At 46.4% G+C, this 21,084-nt stretch overlaps 1 protein-coding gene across 3 annotated transcripts in view; it reads right to left on the bottom strand.

Moving 5' to 3' along the window:
• The window catches only part of NSMCE1 (NSE1 homolog, SMC5-SMC6 complex component), a 71,168-nt gene that overhangs the window by 42,531 nt on the left and 7,553 nt on the right, over nt 1-21,084 (bottom strand). For 2 of the 3 annotated variants that reach the window (XM_063934580.1, XM_063934578.1), the window contains exons 2-3: nt 19,134-19,251; nt 1,746-1,867 (exon numbers count right to left, since the gene is read on the bottom strand). In XM_063934580.1, coding sequence (XP_063790650.1) covers nt 1,746-1,867; nt 19,134-19,245 — 234 coding nt within the window. In that variant the 5' untranslated portion in view covers nt 19,246-19,251. The remainder of the gene's footprint in view (nt 1-1,745; nt 1,868-19,133; nt 19,252-21,084) is intronic. The other variant, XM_063934579.1, reaches the window with a different exon arrangement.

Below are 21,084 nucleotides of genomic sequence, written 5' to 3'. Positions count from 1 at the left end.
ACCGAGGAACCCTGCTGCATGTTTGGTGGTCCTGTCTATCTATCCGCCAATATTGGCGGCAAATCCATAAATTGGTTTCAGATGTCACGAATATAACTATACCTGACTCACCCCTATATTCCTTACTTTCCCGTCCCATCCCTGACACCTCACGTCACCAACGCACCCTCATCAAGCACATATTGAGCACAGCCAAATGCCAAATTGCGTCAAATTGGAAGTCCATAGCCCCTCCCACTCTACTTGCTACTATTAACGCCATTTGGTTCACATACAAACTGGAACGCATTACGGCTGCACTTCATGACTCTCCGGATTCTTTTACCAAAACTTGGACACCTTGGACATTACACTTTAATGCTGAACCGCCACTGACAACTATCTAATGTAATTGCTTTCCTAAATCTACTTTAGTTTATCGGTGAAAATGACCTCGACTGGCCGACCCCCCCCCCCCCTTTTTGTTTTTTGTCTTCACCCACTCCCACCCCTATCCACTCTTCTCTATATCTTTCTATGTCTGTTTTTTGATGTCTGTAATTGTTTATAATAATTGTTTGTTGGAAAGATTGTCCAACATCTTGCAACTGATGTATATCCTTAGCACCCTCCTTCCTATTTTTCTTCTCTATATATCTCACTATCTATTGCAATTTGCTTATTTTTCCATTTGTTTGTAAAAACCAATAAAACGATTTAAAAAAAAAAAAAAGAATAAATAATTATTCTCTATTCTGAGTTTCTTTGCTTTATTCTATGACATAACAAAGGCATGCAGATATACATGAATCAAAAGCTTTTCATTTCATCAGTTTGCAGATGATATGAAGCATCGTTTTAATGATCTGTAAAGGTTCTAAGAAATTTGTCCACGTCTGCATGTATCATGTCCCACCCTTATAACATTTTCCATTCTCTCACCTCAGCGCATACTGTAAGTGAAAAGTGACCAGTCTTCCCTTGGCTGGAGCAGCTGCAGAGAGATGTCTGAACACCTGGATGGTTTGCAGCATACAGTATGCATCTTTAGAAGCGTGTTGACTTCAGGATCTGATTTTTAATATGGCAAAAATAGATGCATAGTAGCACAGTAAGAGCCATTTACACACCACACATGCAGAGTCGCCTTGGGCATCAAATGCCTACTTTTTTACAAATGAAACCAGTTAGAAATGTAAGTAAATGGCATACTGGCCGAGGAAGTGGGTGTCTGCTATGGTGTAAGGTCTGCACCAATAGTTGGGTAATCGGGGAATACCAGATTAGGTGGTGACCACGCCACAGTTGCACCATTATTTAGAAACAGTTTATGTAAATAAGACAGAAGGGTAAAGAGGTGGCATTAACAGACACAGTCATGTTCTCTCACAAAAGGACATGTGTGGGAAAGTGCAAGCCTAGTTACACTCTGTTCAATGTAAGAAAATCGTAATCACACCATCCCCACTACCCCCTCCATCCCACGATTCATGCGTAACATAAATGACGTAAAACCGAGCAGTCCTCTAGTAGTGAGTGAAGCTGGGAACACACCAAACAATGGTGCAACCCATCAAAGCGATGTAACGATACATTACATTCGCCGTACACACTGCATAAACACAAATTACACAAGCTACACCTTTCTTTACGCATTTAGGTTACACTAACTTATTGTATTTATGTAGGCTTATTTCATACACATAAATGCAGAACACAATCTGTGAAATAATACGGAAGTAATATGGGATTTAAACTATGCATACCAGAGCGTAATATCTTTGTCCGCTGTTTTCATCCGTTCCTTTCCTAACCTGCATGAACAGAGGCTGCAGATGGTTGTTGATCACACCACCAAAATCATCCAACTTGTCGTGCATGTAGTGAACTGAAACATAAGAAAATGTGAAATTAAATGGATGAACTGAATGAGATAATACTGTTTATTCATTTACAGCAGCAATTTTTAAAGGAGATTAATATACTGTATACTAAAAACTACAGAGGAAGCAAACCCGAGCTTAGCGTGCATCGGTCAAATACACACAGTGCAGCCATTCTGTCTGTGGTTATCAAATATATACAAGAATGCAGCCAATTAAGTAATTAGGAACCAGCAACATCACAGAGGTACGTGTCTGCATTCTCAGCTGCTTCTGCTGTATGCAGATGACACTATAAATGCAAAATCTTTCCAAGAACAATCTTCAGCTTCAATTCAATAATTATTATTATTCTTTTATTTATATGGCGCCACCATGTGTTGGTAGAGAGCTGTACATGGAGAATCACAGTACAGTAGTATAACCCAAACAATATGAAAAGGATCAAACAAACAGTACAGGGGAAAAAAATTAAACAATGTAATAATGATGTAACAAAATTAGAGTTTATAGGTAAAGTAGCACTTAACCCCATGCGGGGCGGACAGAAAGGGTCAGTAACTGACTGAATAAGATCGCATGGGCGACAGGGATAGTGTAGGGTGAGAACCATGAGGGTGATGCACTGTGCTTATGACCACTTACAGTCTAAGAGGTAAGGGGGTTAACCTGGGAAGAGAGAGAGTAGATGAGATGTGTGATCTGAGTGTGAGGAAGGCTAGTGGGCTTTGATGAACAGAAAAGTTTTAGAGTACATTTGAATCTCTGCAGGCTGGTAGACATTCTGATTGGACGAGGGAGTGAGTTCCAGAGGAGAGCAGCACAGAAGTCTTGAATGCCAAAGTGAGAAGAGTACATTTGCGAGGAGTCAAGGCTACAATCAGAGAAAGAGTGGAGAGGGCATATAGTTTGAGATGAGGACAAAGATGTAAGAGAAAGAAAACTGAACTACTGTTTTATGGGTGAGAAACGCAAACTGGATTCTGCAGATTTAGGAAGGGAGAGGTAGGAGGAAGAGGAAGACCACAGAGTAGGTTACACAACACTTTCCTACCCTCCAGGAACAGCTGGGAGGCTCCCGAAAATCGGGTGGCGCTCCCGGCCCCCCGGTAAGGTGGGCAAGTCTGATGGGAACCTTGGTCGCCCACAACTTAACACAAGTGGGCAGTCCGATGGGAACCTGATGACGCGTCATTGAAGCCCCACCCCTTGGCACTGTATAGCGGGGACGGGATGCGTTTGTGCCACCATGCCTCCCGAACAGCCCACTTTCCCGAAAAGCCCACTTTCCTGCATCAACCAGTCTGCTCCCTCCCAGATGATGGAGCAGCAACGTACGGGTTTCATAGTTTAGGTAGGTGATGAGAAGGGGATAAATAAGAGATTGGGTAGCCTCCAGGGTCAGTAATGGTCTGATCCTGGACATACTGTATTGTGGAGGTGAGACAAAAAGATTTAAAGACAGCATGAATGTGGAGGATGACAGAGAGGGGAGACACACAGGCAGCAGACTTGTGTGACAAGAGAGATGATAGTGTAAATAACGTAAAGAGTAAGGTGGGAGGATGAAGTTCAGTCTTAGACATACTGAGGGAGAGGCAGGAAGAGGTGGTAAGTGCCAAATGCGCTATAACCAGCACTATTTCACACTTAACAATAAACTTTGTTATGTATGAAAGCAGATAATGTAGATAAAAATTACTTTTCTCAATGTTATCTGCAAACGGTACCGGTCTCTAGGTCGACCACTATCGGTCGACAGTAAGTAGGTTGACAGGGACTCTAGGTCGACCTGACAAAAGGTCGACATGCAAAAAAATATAAAACCTCCCTGGTACATTCAGCGCAAGAGCCTATAGCAAAGAAAAGACATATACGTCCCTGTTTTGAGAGCGTAGGGTCGAGTACTCCTTTCTCGGATTTCTCAAATGAATGATGTTCAATTTGTGTGTTTCAATATGAAATATAAAAATGAAGAACACAAAAACCAATGTGTAGTATTTCACACAAGATTTGTTTCAGTCTCAAAAATACGTGTAGAACCAAGTCTGGCGTACCCCCACTCACTCATTCATAAACAGATATAAACGTATCAAGGTGTCTTTTATGTGGTATCCTGACGCATTCAAAAAAGGAAAGAACCCTCAGGGTGGACGGTGCAAAATGTAGATGAATGACTATTTGAATGTGGAGCGTACCCCGAAACTCACAAAAGAGAATGGTGTACGAGACACATCAAGGTATCTTTTGAGGCATACAATTTTTCATATACAGCGTACCCAGACTCACACTTGATGGTGTAGGATAAATCCTATAAAGCTATCTTTAGTTACTCTTCCTTTTCCACAGACATGAATCGTTAGATGGATCTCATATGACCTCAATGTGGTATGAAAAGAAAGAACAAGACAAAAAAAACAATGTGTAGTATGTAAGACGTCCAACGTTTTGTTTAGATTAAGCCTCACAAGAAGGGGTGATAGGTCAGACACACCAAAAAGTCCTAAAAGTATATGGTTCCACCTTAAGAAGACTGGGAAGTCTTCAGCCGCCGATTTCTGGACCTCTTCTCTCTTCAGCATCTGTAAGGGGGCCGGCGGCGCGGCTCCGGTGACCCATCCAGGCTGTACCTGTGATCGTCCCTCTGGAGCTAGTGTCCAGTAGCCTAAGAAGCCCAATCCATCCTGCACGCAGGTGAGTTCGCTTCTTCTCCCCTTAGTCCCGCGTTGCAGTGAGCCTGTTGCCAGCAGGACTCACTGAAAATAAAAAACCTAACAAACTTTTATTCTAAGCAGCTCTTTAGGAGAGCCACCTAGATTGCACCCTTCTTGGCCGGGCACAAAAATCTAACAGAGGCTTGGAGGAGGGTCATAGGGGGAGGAGCCAGTGCACACCACCTAGTGGTCAAACTTTTAATTTTGTGCCCTGTCTCCTGCGGAGCCGCTATTCCCCATGGTCCTGACGGAGTCCCCAGCATCCACTTAGGACGTCAGAGAAAGGTAGATAGAGATTTAGTGCTGTATTACCCGTACTCAGTAGAGTGGGATACAGGGAGACTCACCCCGCTTCCAAGTGTACACTGCCGCTCCCTGAACCTAGTGAACACAGACGCTCCGGTCACACAGCCGCCTATGCTGCGACCGGATCCCCTCTTGGTAGCGCTCAGTGAACACAGACGCACCGGTCACACAGCCGCCTATGCTGCGACCGGGTCCCCTCGTGGTAGCAATCAGTGAACACAGACGCACCGGTCACACAGCCGCCTATGCTGTGACCGGGTCCCCTCGTGGTAGCGTCTGAGACGGAAGCGAGGAAACAGTTCATGGAAGGATACTCGGCGGAAACTGGTCATGAACCGGGGGGGAGGAGCGACCAGGAGAGCGTCTGACTTACCCTTCTGACATCAACCCTAGGGATCGCGGCCTCATGCTATTCCTGGAGCCTAAGATCCCTAAGGCCTAGCGCTGGAGCACCCGTGGTGGCGGCGCGTCAGCTACTGTTTGGTAGTCTCCTTCCCAAAACAGTGCGGCTGTGTCCGTATTCCCCTTCTAAGTGGAACCGATGCCTTACCTTCTCCCCATGCTCCGGCCACAGCCTGGTAACGTCTGATGGACCTGCTAGTATATCCGACAGAGACGCCCGCCGAAATAGCACTGTACTCGTGAGTAAGGGTTGTCGCGACCCGGTGGAGAGTTGTTGGAGCGACTCTTTCTAATATGCGTATAAGACGCTGTTTAGAAAGATCACTCAAAAAACTAGTAAGACTATAACAATAAAATAAGAAAGCTTAGGGCTGCTTAAAAACAGCAGCCCTCTGACCATGGTCCGGCTCCTGGCGCACCAAACAAAAAACTGATTTGCCTGAGTAAGTGGGCGGGGATATATGGACGGGCCCGTTGCATCCTGGGAGGCCAGAAAGCTTTGAACGATTGGTGCCAATGCGCTGACGCTCCATCATATCCCATTGTTATCCTGTGTATAACCTGTGGACCCTGCCGGAGAAATCAGATGTTATTTTTTTTCAAAAAGTTAAGTGCACTTTTGGGGCTTATCGTTTTTTCAAATATATGCAAAATTACTTGCTGGTGTATGTATTTTACCTGCGGTGACATCTGGGTGTCCAGATGCACATGAGCTACAGTATGTGTGAAAGATCTTGCACGTGCTCAGTGGGGCTGGCTAGGATGTAAGGGTTTTGCATGGATTGTTGGAGGGGGGAGCTTTCTCTCTGTAACTCCAGCTGCCAAGTTGATAATACATGAAGTAGGAAGATTAACAGAGGCACAATAAGGACATCTGCCCCATTTGGGTCGATTTAATTCTCCGACAGTTGAATAGCGCCGGGAATTTGCTCCCGTCGCTATTCAATTCAGCTCATGTTAAGTCAGCGAATGCATGTTCTCCCGGACTTAACAGGTTGATTTGTCGGGAGAACGGGCATTCTCCGACTTAACGCCCCAGCGCGATACTGATTCGCGAAACAGAATCAGCCTCGCGGTAGCACTTTTGTCGGATTCCCTCTCACATCCCCCAGGGGTGAGAGAAGAATTCCCGACAATTGAGTGTCACTTGGCTCTGTATTGAATAGCACCGGGAGCTAATTCCCGGCGCTATTCAACTGTCGGAGAATTGAATCGACCCCATTGAGCTTAAAAATTCTGGGACTTCCAGAAAATACAGTTGGAGATGACAGTGAGGGAGGGTGGAGGTCAGGAGAGGAGATTTGTGTATAATCTGCATAAAGGAGGTATTGAAGCCTGAAGAAGCTAATACAATCACTAAGGGAGGCGTTGTGGAGATAGAGAAGGGGACCAAGGACAGAACCTTGGGGAACACCACCAGAAAGAGGAAGCAGGAGGAAATTATGTTCCTGTTTCACTTGCACTGATTAAATGGAGTGTTTGTTTTAGTATAAATAAGAATTTATTCATAAAGAAGTCATAGAACATATCCAATCCTTTCCCTGTGACAGAAGCATATTTCCCACTGCACTGATCACCAAAAGAATTTTGCCTATTAAGATTCCAAAAATGTGCAGTAATAGCGATTGGTTCTAAACTGGTTCGACTTTAAATTAGTTTGCAGTTGCACCTATCAGAAACTATGGCCCACAGAAACACAGCCGTACTAATGACTTTATACGGGATATTAGGGATCTTTTTTTTTTACTTGGTTAACTGTCTTAATGAGCACACGCTAATCTCTACTGTATGTGCCAATTAGAATAAAACAAAAATAGGATTTTGGTACTTACCAGGTAAATCCTTTTCTTTGAATCCATAGGGGGCACTGGAGTATTCTTGGGGATATGGACGGCTTTAGAAGGACAGGCACTGAATATTTAAATTTAGTAACTCTCCTCCCCTCCATACTCCCAGAATACCTCAGTGTTTTTAACTGAGCCGAACAGGAGCGATAGAGAGGATGAACAATGGAGAATTACATATAACATTATAACATAACAGACAACAATAAAGTTGACCTATAACGTAACTGACAACTAAACAGTTGACACCATAACCGATATAACTTGAACGTTTGAACAAATCGGTGAGAATGTGTTACCATAAGATCCACTGAACTTACCACAAACCAGGTAAAACTGCTCTGGGTGGGCGTCCAGTGCCCCCTATGGATTCAAAGAAAAGGATTTACCTGGTAAGCACCAAAATCCTATTTTCTTTTTCATCCACTAGGGGTCACTGGAGTACTCTTGGGACGTACCAAAGCTTCCCCCTTGGGTGGGAGAGCTGTTTGGCACCTGTAACACTAGGCGGCCAAAGCTAGATGCTGATGCCGCAAACGTATCAAACTTGTAAAAGCGCACAAATGTGTGCACTGATGACCATGTAGCCGCACGGCAAAGCTGCGTCGTAGAAGCCCCACGATCAGCTGCCCATGAAGTTCCCACAGAACGTGTGGAATGAGCTGTTACTGATGTAGGCGGCTGCAGCCTAGCATGAAGGTAAGCCTGACGTATGGTCAGTTTAATCCATCTGGATAAGGTCTGCTTGGAAGCTGGCCAACCCATCTTGGCAGCATCATAGAGAACAAACAATGTATCCGTCTTACGAACTGGAGACGTTCGGGCTACATAAACGCGTAGTGCGCGTACCACAACCAAAGTTCCAGAATCTTCTGTTAACACAGGAACTACTATTGATTGATTGATGTGAAAAGATGACACTACCTTTGGCAAGAAAGCAGGATTCGTCCGAAGTTCCGCTCTGTCATCATGAAACACCAAATACGGTGGCTTGCATGACAAGGCACCCAAATCTGAAACACGCCTTGCCGAAGCTAAGGCTAGGAGAAAAATTGTTTTCCAAGTGAGAAACTTAACATCCACTTGTTGTAAGGGTTCAAAATATGAAGACTGTAAAAAATTTACCAATTCAAGTCCCATGGCGCTGTAGGTGGTATAAATGGAGGCTGTACTCTGAGGACACCTTGCAGGAAGGTGTGTACAGACGGCAAAAGAGTCAAACGTCTTTGAAAGTAAATTGACAAGGCAGAAACCTGCACCTTTAGTGTAGACAAACGTAGTCCTCCATCCAACCCCGTCTGCAGAAATAACAAAAGACGGGATAACTTGAAAGATGATGTCGGAAACTTCTGAGCTTCACACCAACCTATATAGGCACGCCAAATTCTGTGATAATGAGCTGCCGTAACTGGCTTCCTAGCACGTAACATGGTTGGTATAACCGATTCCGGAATGCCCTTTCTTCTTAAGAGGGCGGTCTCAACAGCCACCACCTCAAACGCAGCCGCGCTAAATCGGGGTAAAGGAACGGGCCCTGTTGTAACAGGTCCGGACGAAGCGGGAGCGGCCAAGGATCGTCTGCGAGTAGTCCGCGGAGATCCGAGAACCAAGCTCTCCGAGGCCAATGAGGTGCCACTAGTATGACTGTGGCGGAATCTCGTTTGATCCATTTTAGCAACAGAGGGAGCAGCAGAAACGGTGGAAACCGATACACGAGGCTGTACGGCCATGCGATTGTGAGAGCATCCACCGCCACTGCCTTTGGATCTCGCGTTCTGGACACATACTGGGGCGTTTGGTGATTGTGGCGAGATGCCATCAGGTCCACTTGAGGGTAACCCCACCTCTGGACCAACAGGTGAAACACTTCTGGATTTAATGCCCATTCTCCTGGATGAAAATCCCGACGGCTGAGATAATCCGCCTCCCAGTTGTCCACTCCCGGAATGAACACTGCCGACAATATCACTTGGTGATGCTCGGCCCAATTGAGGATTCGAGCTACTTCCCGCATGGCCATGCGGCTTCTCATTCCTCCTTGTTTGTTGATGTACGCGACCGCCGTCTCGTTGTCTGACTGCACCTGGACCGTCTGAGACCGGAGCATGTGCACTGCTTGTCGTAGCGCATTGTAAATTGCCCGGAGTTCCAGGACATTTATAGACAGCGATCTTTCGTGATCCGCCCAGAGACTCTGGAGCTGATAATTTTGAACCACAGCTCCCCAACCTCTGAGACTTGCGTCCGTCGTTAGAATTATCCAATTCCAGACGCCGAACCGTTTCCCTGCGGTTAGATTGTGTACTTTGAGCCACCAGAGTAGAGATACTCTAGCCCGTGGAGACAACATCACCATCTGGTGAATCTGCAGATGCGAGCACATCCAGTTGAAAAGGACGTGAGTGAAATCTTCCGAACTAAAGCGCTTCGAAAGCCGCCACCATTTTTTCTAACAGTCGAACGCACAAACGTACCGAGACTGCGTGGCTTGAGCACTAATTGTACCAGATGACGAATACTCTGTACGTTCTGTTCTGGTAGGTAAATTCTTTGATCCACCGTATCGAGATTCATTCCTAGGAATTGAATTAGTTGAGACGTTATCAGATGTGATTTCTTGAAGTTGACAATCCAACCGTGCTGAACTAGCACATGGTATGTTAGCAACGCATGTTGGAGGAGCATCTGTTGAGACGGAGCTTTGATGAGTAGATCGTCTAAGTACGGAACTATTATCACTCCCAGGGATCTGAGATGAGCTATCATCACAGACATCACTTTGGTGAATACCCGAGGCACTGACGAGAGGCCAAACGGTAGAGCCTGAAACTGGTAATGGTTTTGCTGTACCGCAAAACGCAAGAACCTCTGATGAGGTGGCCAAATTGGAATGTGTAAGTACGCATCCTTGAGATCCAGCGCAATCATGAATTCCTGTGGCTCTAAACCTGCAATTACTGACCGCAGGGATTCCATCTTGAATCTGTAGTAAGTGACGTTCTGATTGAGACCCTTTAAGTTCAATATTGGTCTGACCGAGCCATCCGGCTTTGGTACTACAAACAGACTAGAATAATAACCCTGACCTTGTTGGTGAACAGGGACCGGAATCAAAACTGCTGAATCCAGCAGAGACTGAATGACAATTTGCAGAACCGCATTCTTGTCTTCCGACACAGGCAGTCCTGTCTTGAAAAACCGCAGTGGTGGGAGACAGTCGAACTCTATTTTGTAACCTTTTAACACTAAATTGCGGATCCACCCATCCGTGGATGTCTGGAACCACGCCAAATGAAACGTCTGAAGGCGTGCCCCCAAAACTGGAGATCCAAGATGGGCTGGGAGCCCGTCATGTCACTGGCTTGTCGGTGACCTTAGCGTCCTGACGACTGGTGGTGGTTTGTTGAAAACCACGTCCTCGACCTCGTCTACCAGGTGTGGTTGTTCCTCTACCACGGCCTCGAAAGGGCTGAGGTCTAAAGGATTTGAACGCTGGTCCAGAGTATTTCCGTCTAGGTACCGTCGGAGGCAATGGTAGGAAAACAGACTTCCCACCCGTGGCCTCAGAAATCCATTTGTCCAATTCAGGACCAAACAACTTCTCGTCACCGTAAGGTAACGCTTCTATTCCCCTCTTGACCTCTGCCTCCGCCTGCCAAGAACGCAGCCAGAGTGCTCGTCGTGCCGTAACTAGTGACGATGAAAGGCTAGAACTGACCTGACAGACGTCAGTAGAAGCTGTACAAAGATAATCCGCAGCTTCATAGATTTGATCAGCAAGAAGTATAAGGTGATCGTCCTGTAGGGCAGACTTGAGTTCCATTATCCATACCATTAGCACCTTAGTTACCCAAATGCCAACCAAACCAGGTCTAAGCAACACTCCTGCTGCTGTATACATGGACTTTAGCAGAGCTTCTAGTTTACGCTCTGAAGGGTCTTTAAGCGTAGTAGCAGTTGGTACTGGAATGGTTAACTTTTTAGTAAGTTTTGACACAGACGAATCCACCATTGGCGGATTCTCCCATGTAGATGTCACAGACTCTGGAAACAGGTAACTAGACTTAAATCGGCGAGGGATAGAAAACTGTTTATCCAGATTCTTCCGTGTTTCTATTAACATCTTAAGAGATTCCGAAAATGGAAAACACACTGGAGATCTGTGTCGTTTAGTAAATACCACCTCATCATTTGTCAGAGGCTCCTCAGTCTCTGTACACTTCAGAGACTGACGCACCGCCCTGATGAGATTATCAATGCCCGGACTGTCAATATCCTCACTATCTGACTGCTGGTCCAACTCGCCTTCCTCATGGTCATCTTGCGCAGTGAGGTCTGGCATAGAATCGTCGAATGCAACATAGCAGAAACTGGTAAATTATAAGATAAATGAAAATTATCCTTTCTACCCGAAGTGGACTTTGACCTTGGCAAAGGCTGAGAACCTTCTGGTATCTGTGGCGGACTCACCCGAGACTCAGATCTTGCCGCCTCCCTCTCATGGCGACCAATTCTGATTGCAAGCCAGCCATTATATCCGCTAATATTGCCCATTGAGGATGCGGGGACGAAATCGTATTAGAAATCGGAGTAGAAATCGTATTTGTAGCTGTATTTACAAAACATACTGTACATGTGGTAGATCCATCAGGTAACACACTCTTACAGACATTGCAGTGAAACTGCTTTTTTGTTTTTTGCTGGTGCCTTACTCATTATGCAGACAGACAATACAAATAGACAAAGACAGACAACTTGCACGACTCAGTAAAAATAGGATTTTGGTACTTACCAGGTAAACCCTTTTCTTTGAATCCATATGGGGCACTGGAGTACTCTTGGGATATGGACGGTTCCACAGGAACTAGGCACTGAATAAATTAAAATTTGAGTCTACTCCTCCCCTCCATATCCCAGAGTACCTCAGTGTTTTTTTACTGAGCCGAACAGGAGCTATAGAGGTTGACAATGGAGAAATACATATAACCAAAACGGACAACAATAAAGTTGACACATAACGATACGGACAACTAACAGTTGACACCAACCCGATAGAATTTCTAATTTGAAACAGTCGGTAAGAGTGTGTTACCATAAGATTTTCTGAACCTACCACAACCAGGTTAAACTGCTCTGGGTGGGCGGCCAGTGCCCCCTATGGATTCAAAGAAAAGGATTTACCTGGTAAGTACCAAAATCCTATTTTCTTTTTCATCCACTAGGGGTCACTGGAGTACTCTTGGGACGTACCAAAGTTTCCCCCGTGGGCGGGAGAGCTGTTTGGCACCTGTAACACTAGACGGCCAAAGCTAGATGCCGATGCCGCAAAAGTAAAAGCGCACAAACGTGTGCACTGAAGACCATGTAGCCGCACGGCAAAGCTGTGTCGTAGAAGCTCCACGACTAGCTGCCCATGACGTTCCTACAGAAAGTGTGGGATGAGCTGTTACTGATGTAGGCGGCTGTAACCTAGCATGAAGGTAAGCCTGACGTATGGTCAGTTTTATCCATCTGGATAAGGTCTGCTTAGAAGCTGGCCAACCCAACTTGGCCGCATCATAGAGGATAAACAACGTATCCGTCTTACGAACTGTAGACGTTCGGGATACATAAACGCGTAATGCGTGTACCACATCCAAGGTTCCAGAATCTTCTGTTAACACAGGAACTACTATTGGTTGATTGATGTGAAAAGAGGACACTACTTTTGGTAGGAAAGCGGGATTCGTTCGAAGTTCCGCTCTGTCATCATGAAACACTAAATACGGTGGCTTGCATGACAAGGCACCCAAATCTGAAACACGGCTTGCCGAAGCCAAGGCTAGGATAAAAAATTTTTCCAAGTGAGAAACTTAATATCCACTTGTTGTAAGGGTTCAAAATAAAAAGACTGTAAGAAATCTAAAACCAGATTCAAGTCCCATGGTGGAGTGAATGGAGGCTGTACTCTGAGGACACCCTGCATAAAGGTGTGTACCGACGACAATAGAGCCAATCTTCTTTGAAAATAAATTGACAACGCAGATATCTGCACTTTTAGTGTGGATAAACGCAGACCTCCATCTAACCCCATCTGTAGAAATAACAAAAGACGGGATAACTTGAAAGACGATGTCGGAAACTTCTGAGCTTCACACCAACCTATATAGGCACGCCAAATTCTGTAATAATGAGCTGCAGTGACCGGCTTCCTAGCTCGTAACATGGTTGGTATAACTGATTCTGGAATGCCCTCTCTTCTTAAGAGGGCGGTCTCAACAGCCACCCCGTCAAACGCAGCCATGCTAAATCGGGGTAAAGGAACGGACCCTGTTGTAACAGGTCCGGACGTAGTGGGAGCGGCCAAGGATCGTCTGTGAGTAGACCGCGGAGATCCGAAAACCAAGCTCTCCGAGGCCAATGAGGCGCCACTAATATGACTGTGACGGACTCTCTTTTGATCCGATTTAGCAATAGAGGGAGCAGCGGAAACGGTGGAAACAGATACACGAGACTGTATGGCCACGTGATTGTGAGAGCATCCACCGCCACTGCCTTTGGATCTCTCACTCTGGACACGTACTGGGGCGTTTGATGATTGTGGCGAGATGCCATCAGGTCCACCTGCGGGTAACCCCACTTCTGGACCAACATGTGAAACACTTCTGGATTTAATGCCCATTCTCCTGGATGAAAATCCCGACGGCTGAGATAATCCGCCTCCCAGTTGTCCACTCCCGGAATGAATACTGCCAACAATATCACCTGGTGATACTCGGCCCAATTGAGGATTCGAGCTACTTCCCGCATTGCCATGCGGCTTCTTGTTCCTCCTTGTTTGTTGATGTACGCGACTGCCGTCGCGTTGTCTGACTGCACCTGAACAGCCTGAGCCTGCAGCATGTGCACTGCTTGTCGTAACGCATTGTAAATTGCCCGGAGTTCCAGGACATTTATAGACAGCAATCTTTCGTGATCCGCCCAGAGACCCTGGAGCTGATAATTTTGAACTACTGCTCCCCAACCTCTGAGACTCGCGGCCGCCGTGAGAATTATCCAATTCCAGGCGCCGAACCGTTTCCCTGCGGTTAGATTCTGTACTTTGAGCCACCAGAGTAGAGACACTCTGGCCCTTGGAGACAACCTCACCCTGTGGTGAATCTGCAGATGCGAGCCCGACCACTGTGTGAGCACATCCAGTTGAAAAGGACGCAAGTGAAATCTTCCGAACTGAAGCGCTTCGAAAGCCGCCACCATTGTGCCTAAGAGGCAAATGCACAAATGAACCGAGACTGTGCGTGGCTTGAGCACTAACTGTACCAGATGACGAATGACCTGTACTCTCTGTTCGGGTAGGTAAATTCTTTGATTTACCTTATCGAGAACCATACCTAGGAATTGAATTAGTTGAGACGGAATTAGATGTGATTTTTTTGTGGTGAACCAGTACATTGTATGTCAGCAATGCCTGTTGAAGGAGGATTTGTTGAGACGGGGCTTTGATGAGTAAATCGTCAAAGTACGGAACTATTATCACTCCTAGGGATCTGAGATGAGCCATCATCACAGACATCACTTTGGTGAATACCCGAGGCGCTGACGAGAGGCCAAACGGTAGAGCCTGAAACTGGTAATGGTTCTGTCGTATTGCAAACTGCAAAAACCTTTGATGAGGTGGCCAAATCGGAATGTGTAAGTATGCATCCTTGAGATCCAGCGCAATCATGAATTCCTGTGGCTCTAGGCCTGCAATTACTGACCGCAGAGATTCCATCTTGAATCTGTAGTAAGTGACGTGCTGATTGAGGTCCTTTAAGTTCAATATTGGCCTGACCGAGCCATCCGGCTTTGGTACCACAAACAGACTGGAATAATAACCCTGACCCTGTTGGTGTACAGGGACCGGAATCAAAACTGCTGCATCCAGCAGAGACTGAATGGCAGTTTGCAGAATCGCCTTCTTGTCGTCCGACACAGGCAGTCCTGCGGATCCACCCATCTGTGGACGTCTGAAGCCACGCCAACTGGAATGACTGAAGGCTAGCTCCCACAATCGGAGATCCGAGATGGGCTGGGAGCCGGCCATGCCACTGGCTTGCCGGTGACTTTAGTATCCTGACGAGTGGTATTGGTTTGTTGGAAACCACGTCCCCGACCTCGTCTACCAGGTGTGGCCGTTCCCCTGCCACGCCCGCGAAAGGACTGAGGTCTAAAGGATTTGAACGCCGGTCCAGAATACCTCTTTCGAGGTAATGGTAAGAAAACCGACTTTCCTCCCGTGGCCTCAGAAATCCATTTGTCCAATTCAGGACTGAATACCTTCTCGCCCTCGTAAGGTAATGCTTCTATACTTTTTTTGACCTCTGCTTCCGCTTGCCAAGAACGTAGCCAGAGCGCTCGTCGTGCTGTAACTAGTGATGATGAAAGGCGAGAAGTGAGCTGACAGACGTCAGTAGAAGCTGTACATAGATAGTCAGCAGCTTCCCAGATTTGATCAGCGAGAAGTATAAGGTGATCATCAGTTAAGGCAGACCTGAGTTCTGTTATCCATACCATTAGCGCCTTAGTTACCCAAATGCCACTCAACCCAGGTCTAAGCAGCACTCCTGCTGCTGTACCTGGTACTGGCATGGTTAATTTCTTTGTAAGTTTAGACACAGATGAATCCACCAACGGCGGATTCTCCCATGTAGCTGTTACGGAGTCTGGAAACGGATAACTAGACCTAAATCTGTGAGGTATAGACAACCGTTTTTCCGGATTCTTTCTTGTTTCTAGTAACATTTTATTAAGAGATTCCGAAACAGGAAAACACATTGGAGTTCTCTGTCGTTTAGTAAAGACGACCTCATCATTTGTCAGAGGCTCCTCAGTTTCTGTAAACTTCAGAGACTGACGCACCGCTCTGATGAGATTATCAATGCCTGGGCTGTCAAAATCGTCACTATCTGACTGCTGGTCTACTTCGCCCTCCTCAACCTCATCTTGTACAGTGAGGTTTGGCGTAGAATCGTCAGAAAGTAACATAGCAGAAAGCGGTAATTTATAAGAGAAATTAAACTTATCCCCCTTAACCAAAGAGGATTTAGACTTTTGGTAAGGCTGAGACCCCTCCGATAGTTCTTGCGGTCTCACCCTAGACTCAGATCTTGCCGCCTCTCACTCCTGCCGAGAGGCGGCCAATTCTGATTGCAATCCAGCTAGGACATCTGCTAACATAGCCCATGGCGGGTCCGGGGTTGAAATTGGATTTGAAACCGGAGCAGAGATTGTATTTGTTTCTGAATTTACAAAACATACTTTACATGTGGTAGATCCATCCGGAAATACACCCTTACAGACATTGCAGTGAAACTGCTTTTTGGACTTTGCTGGTGTCTTACTCATTATGCAGACAGACAATACAAAATACAAAGACAGACAACTTGCGCGACTCAGTAAATAGCACTAAGGTGTCTCTAAAATATATATAACTGGCCAAGTGCAGTGCACGCCAGCAATATGCCTGATCCCAAATTCCCCCTAACACCCCTGCGCCTTCAATGGTGGACAGATGTAATACAGGAAATTCTGGAAATACAACAGGAAAAACAGGAAGCATGGTTAATATGTACCCATGCTCACAGTAGAACACAAAGTGCAGACTTATAATATGTCAGCAGATTTAATAAACCTTATATTGCATTAACCCTGCACATATAATTTGTTCCTGTTTAACAAAGGCTTAAAAGCCTATTTATGCAGCGCTGCCTGAACATGCTTTCACCCCTGCGGGTAACGTCAGACCTGTATATAATATAGAACCCTGAATATAGTAACATCAGACCTGTATGCTTATTATTAGTGTGCCTCCCCCCCCCATGCTCCGTGTACCGCCTCACTATACACGGAGGCCGGCTATGCTGAGAGGGAGCCGGAAGCGGCATCGGAGCAGGGGAGCATGCCGCATAGAGCCGTGGAGCGGCCTATGCATAATCAACTGGCCAGCGCGGCTCAGAGCGGCGGGGGAGGCAGCATAACAGCGGCGCTGGAAGTGGCGGCGGGCGGCTGTAGGCAGCGGCGGGCGGCACACACACACACACACAGTATCCCATCCAGCTCACGCTGCCGCCCCGTTCAACATACCTGGACCCTGTGGTGAGGGCTATGACGGGGCTTCTTCTGTAAGCTCCTTCAGCCTTTTCTGCAGGCGTCCTGCACGTGGTGGTGAGGGAGCTCTTTCCGAGAGGCCCGATACCCACAGCTGCTTCAGCAGCTTCCACTATCCCGGACCCTCGCCTTTCTGGAAGGGGGGAAGGGATGTGGCCTTGAAAATTCAATAATTGTGTACTAACTCCACAAGCCTTGTTGCTCGGTGAGCACCGAAAAAACACTGAGGTACTTTGGGATATGGAGGGGAGGAGTAGTCTCAAATTTTAATTTATTCAGTGCCTAGTTCCTGTGGAACCGTCCATATCCCAAGAGTACTCCAGTAACCCCTAGTGGATGAAAAAGAAATGTTACTAAGGTGTGTCTATATATGGCCGAAGTGCAGTGCACGTGGCCAGTACTATATGAAACCTGATCCAAAATTCCCACTAACACCCCTGCGTCATCCGGTGGAGTAGTGTTGTAGGACAGGAACGTTCTGGAATCAGAAACAGGAAGCATGGTTAAAATGGCCCCTATTCCATGCTTACAGTCCTAATCACAGGTCAGGTTATAAAGACATGTGTAAAGCCATATAGAACCTGTAACTAACCCTGTTAATATAGGCTTAACAGCCTATGCAATATTCCTTGTAACCCCATGCAGCTGTGCCTATATTGCTGCTGCTATGGGCATTCACTCCCCCCCCCCACTCCACCTGCAGATGCGCTGCCTGCCTTGAGCTCCATGTACCGCTGCCTCTCCAGTGGACGGGAGCGAGTGCGGGTGCAGGGAGCCGGCTAGTGTATGCAGAGAGCCGGGGAGCGTGTCGTATAGCGCCGGGGAGCTGCGATCTGGAAGTGCGGCCGGCGTCTCTGAGTGACGTGCGGCCGCTCGGAGCGGCGGATAGTGCGCCTCAGTAAGCAGCGGCAGCAGGAGCGGCTGTGGCGGGCGCTGAGCCCCGTCTAAATACAGCGGCGGTTGGAGCGGCTGGGGCGGGCGGCCTGTAATCAGCGGCGGGTGCGGGCGGCGGTGAAAATGAAGCACGGACCCCACACAGCGAGGCGGCAGCGTGAGCTGACCGCCTGTCCCCCCAGCATACCTGATCTCCTGTAGTGAGGGGCTATGACGGGGCTTCTTCTGTAAGCTCCGTCCAGCCTTTCCTGCAGCTCAGAGACAGAGTTGCTGTCGTTGGCTGTGAGGGTGCTCTGAGTGAGGACCGACACGCCAGTAGCTGCCCGTGCAGCGTTCACTATCCCGAACCAAGCTTCTTGCTAAGGTGGGAAAGGATGTGCTCAAGGTGAAAAAGCAAAAATAGTTAAAAATCAAAGTATGTGTGGAAGAACCACACGTGCGTGTCACTCCAGTGAGCACCGAAAAAACACTGAGGTATTCTGGGAGTATGGAGGGGAGGAGAGTTACTAAATTTAAATATTCAGTGCCTGTCCTGCTAAAGCCGTCCATATCCCCAAGAGTACTCCAGTGACCCCTAGTGGATGAAAAAGAAATATCAACGTTAATAATTGGGTGTGTGCTTATATGAGAATTCTGATCAAACTCCCTTTCAGTGTATTTTATGGTAAAACAGAGTAGCAGCAGCTGCAAAGTGGTTAGACATGTAGAAATAAGTTACAGTTTCCATTACTGACATAAGTGTATATTGGGATATCTTAATTCTGAAAGTTTATCTTGTGCCCAGAAAGCAGTCACATTGCCTGAAAATGTTCTGAGGTTACTTCCTTACTGTGGGGTCATTGTTATAGGTCTGAAAGCTTGTACCTTTACCATGGGTCCAAGTTAGCTGACTAGCTCTTATTTCATGATTTGGTCCTGAATCAAGTCCACACAGCTCATACAAAAGAACTGGAACCCTGTGACCGACATTGACACAAACTGACCTTTGTGCACATCACAGCAATGCTTATGCAGCGCCCTTGTTGCAGAGTCCTCCAATATACCATGGGACATTAGCACCTGCAGGAATCTCTGGTGGCTTTCATTGATGGTCATACTGCTCTGTGGATTTCAAAGCAAATATTAGAAGTCATTACATGACGTAAAAAATGTAACAGAAATCTATATTGTCATAATTTAAAGAGCCTATATAATATATATATGCTTATACCAGCTACTAGTGACATGCAGTATTATAAAAGTTTAGATTTTTTTTTTATTAACATATTTGATGGCAAAATAGATAGTGAGAGATGTAAATTTGTTTATAGTGTCCTCCCTCAGGAACCTTTACAGCGGCCTCTGCAAAATAGAACGGACCTCAAAAAACATCTGCGTTCAAAATTCAAGTGGGAGCAAGCTTGTATAGTATATGCACGCTGCTTTCTTCTCCGATAGGCTCTAAAATTCATGGACAAAGTTGCAGCAGGCTCCAAATACACCAATGTACATGGAATAGACCTAAAACAGGCCTGGCCAACCTGTGGCTCTCCAGCTGTTGTGAAACTACACATCCCAGCATGCCCTGCCACAGTTTTGCTAATAGGGAACGTTAAAACTATGGCAGGGCATGCTGGGAAGTGTAGTTTCACAACAGCTGGAGAGCCACAGGTTGACCAGGCCTGACCTAAAAAGTACCAGCTGTTCTCCAATATCCATGTGCCTGTAGGAATTGATCATTTAGTGACATGAGCCTGGCAGGCCGATTTTATACAGCAGTTCAACAGGGGAGGAGCACTGGCGCATTACAGCAGCAACCATATAATTACCATGTACTACGTATTGTAGTGACTAGTTAAACCAAAAACTTGGAAGGTGAAAGACAGCACCATTGCAGTCTTATGGTGTGTACACACGGGAGATATTTTCTTACGATTTTGACTATATAGTCAAAATTGTAAGAAAAGTTAGTGCAGATTGAAAGTCACCTTGCGATCCCGATTCGATGCGCAGTCGGCAACACAAGCCTAGATGTGCAGGCAAGTCCATTTTGACTATCTCATAGAAGAGATAGTCAAAATTGACACTTAGCCAAAATCGCACATAGGCCCTCATTCCGAGTTGTTCGCTCGCTAGCTGCTTTTAGCAACATTGCACACGCTAGGCCGCCGCCCTCTGGGAGTGTATCTTAGCTTAGCAGAATAGCGAACGAAAGATTAGCAGAACTGCTACTAAATATTTTCTTGCAGTTTCTGAGTAGCTCCAGACCTACTCCTAGATTGCGATCAGCTCGGTCCGTTTAGTTCCTGGTTTGACGTCACAAACACGCCCTGCGTTCGGCCAGACACTCCCGCGTTTTTCCCTGACAAGCCTGCGTTTTTTAGCACACTCACAGAAAACGCTCAGTTACCACCGAGAAACGCCCCTTTCCTGTCAATCATTCACCGATCAGCAGTGCGACTAAAAAGCGCCGCACGAACACCAGCAAATCTACTAAGTTTTGTGTAAAATAACTTAGCGCATGCACTCTGCGCACCATGCACATCCGCATTTAGCAACAAATCGCAGCATAGCGAAAATCGGCAACGAGCGAACAACTCGGAATGACCATCATAGTCAGGATCGCAAGCACACTCATTATGTGCTTGCTATGCCGACATAGCCTCTGTCGCATAGTGAGAATCGGGCACAGCCCGAATCTCACCCTGTGTATGGACCTTTACAGCATATAGCCTGTGTATAAGATATGTAATCACTTATATATCTTTAGGCCATAAATAAATGTATCTACAGCACGGGTCAGAATATGGACATTAGATGTTGCTGAGGATTTATGGACCACACAGTGTAGGGACATCCAAATATATGTGTGTGTGTGCGTGTGTATATTATATATATATATATATATATATATATACGCATCCATATATACACACACATGGTCGAGTCACGTTA

Source organism: Pseudophryne corroboree, chromosome 7 (assembly GCF_028390025.1).
Source record: "Pseudophryne corroboree isolate aPseCor3 chromosome 7, aPseCor3.hap2, whole genome shotgun sequence".
Classification (NCBI taxonomy): Eukaryota; Metazoa; Chordata; class Amphibia; order Anura; family Myobatrachidae; genus Pseudophryne; species Pseudophryne corroboree.
This window is presented reverse-complemented; position numbering and strand designations above follow the sequence as displayed.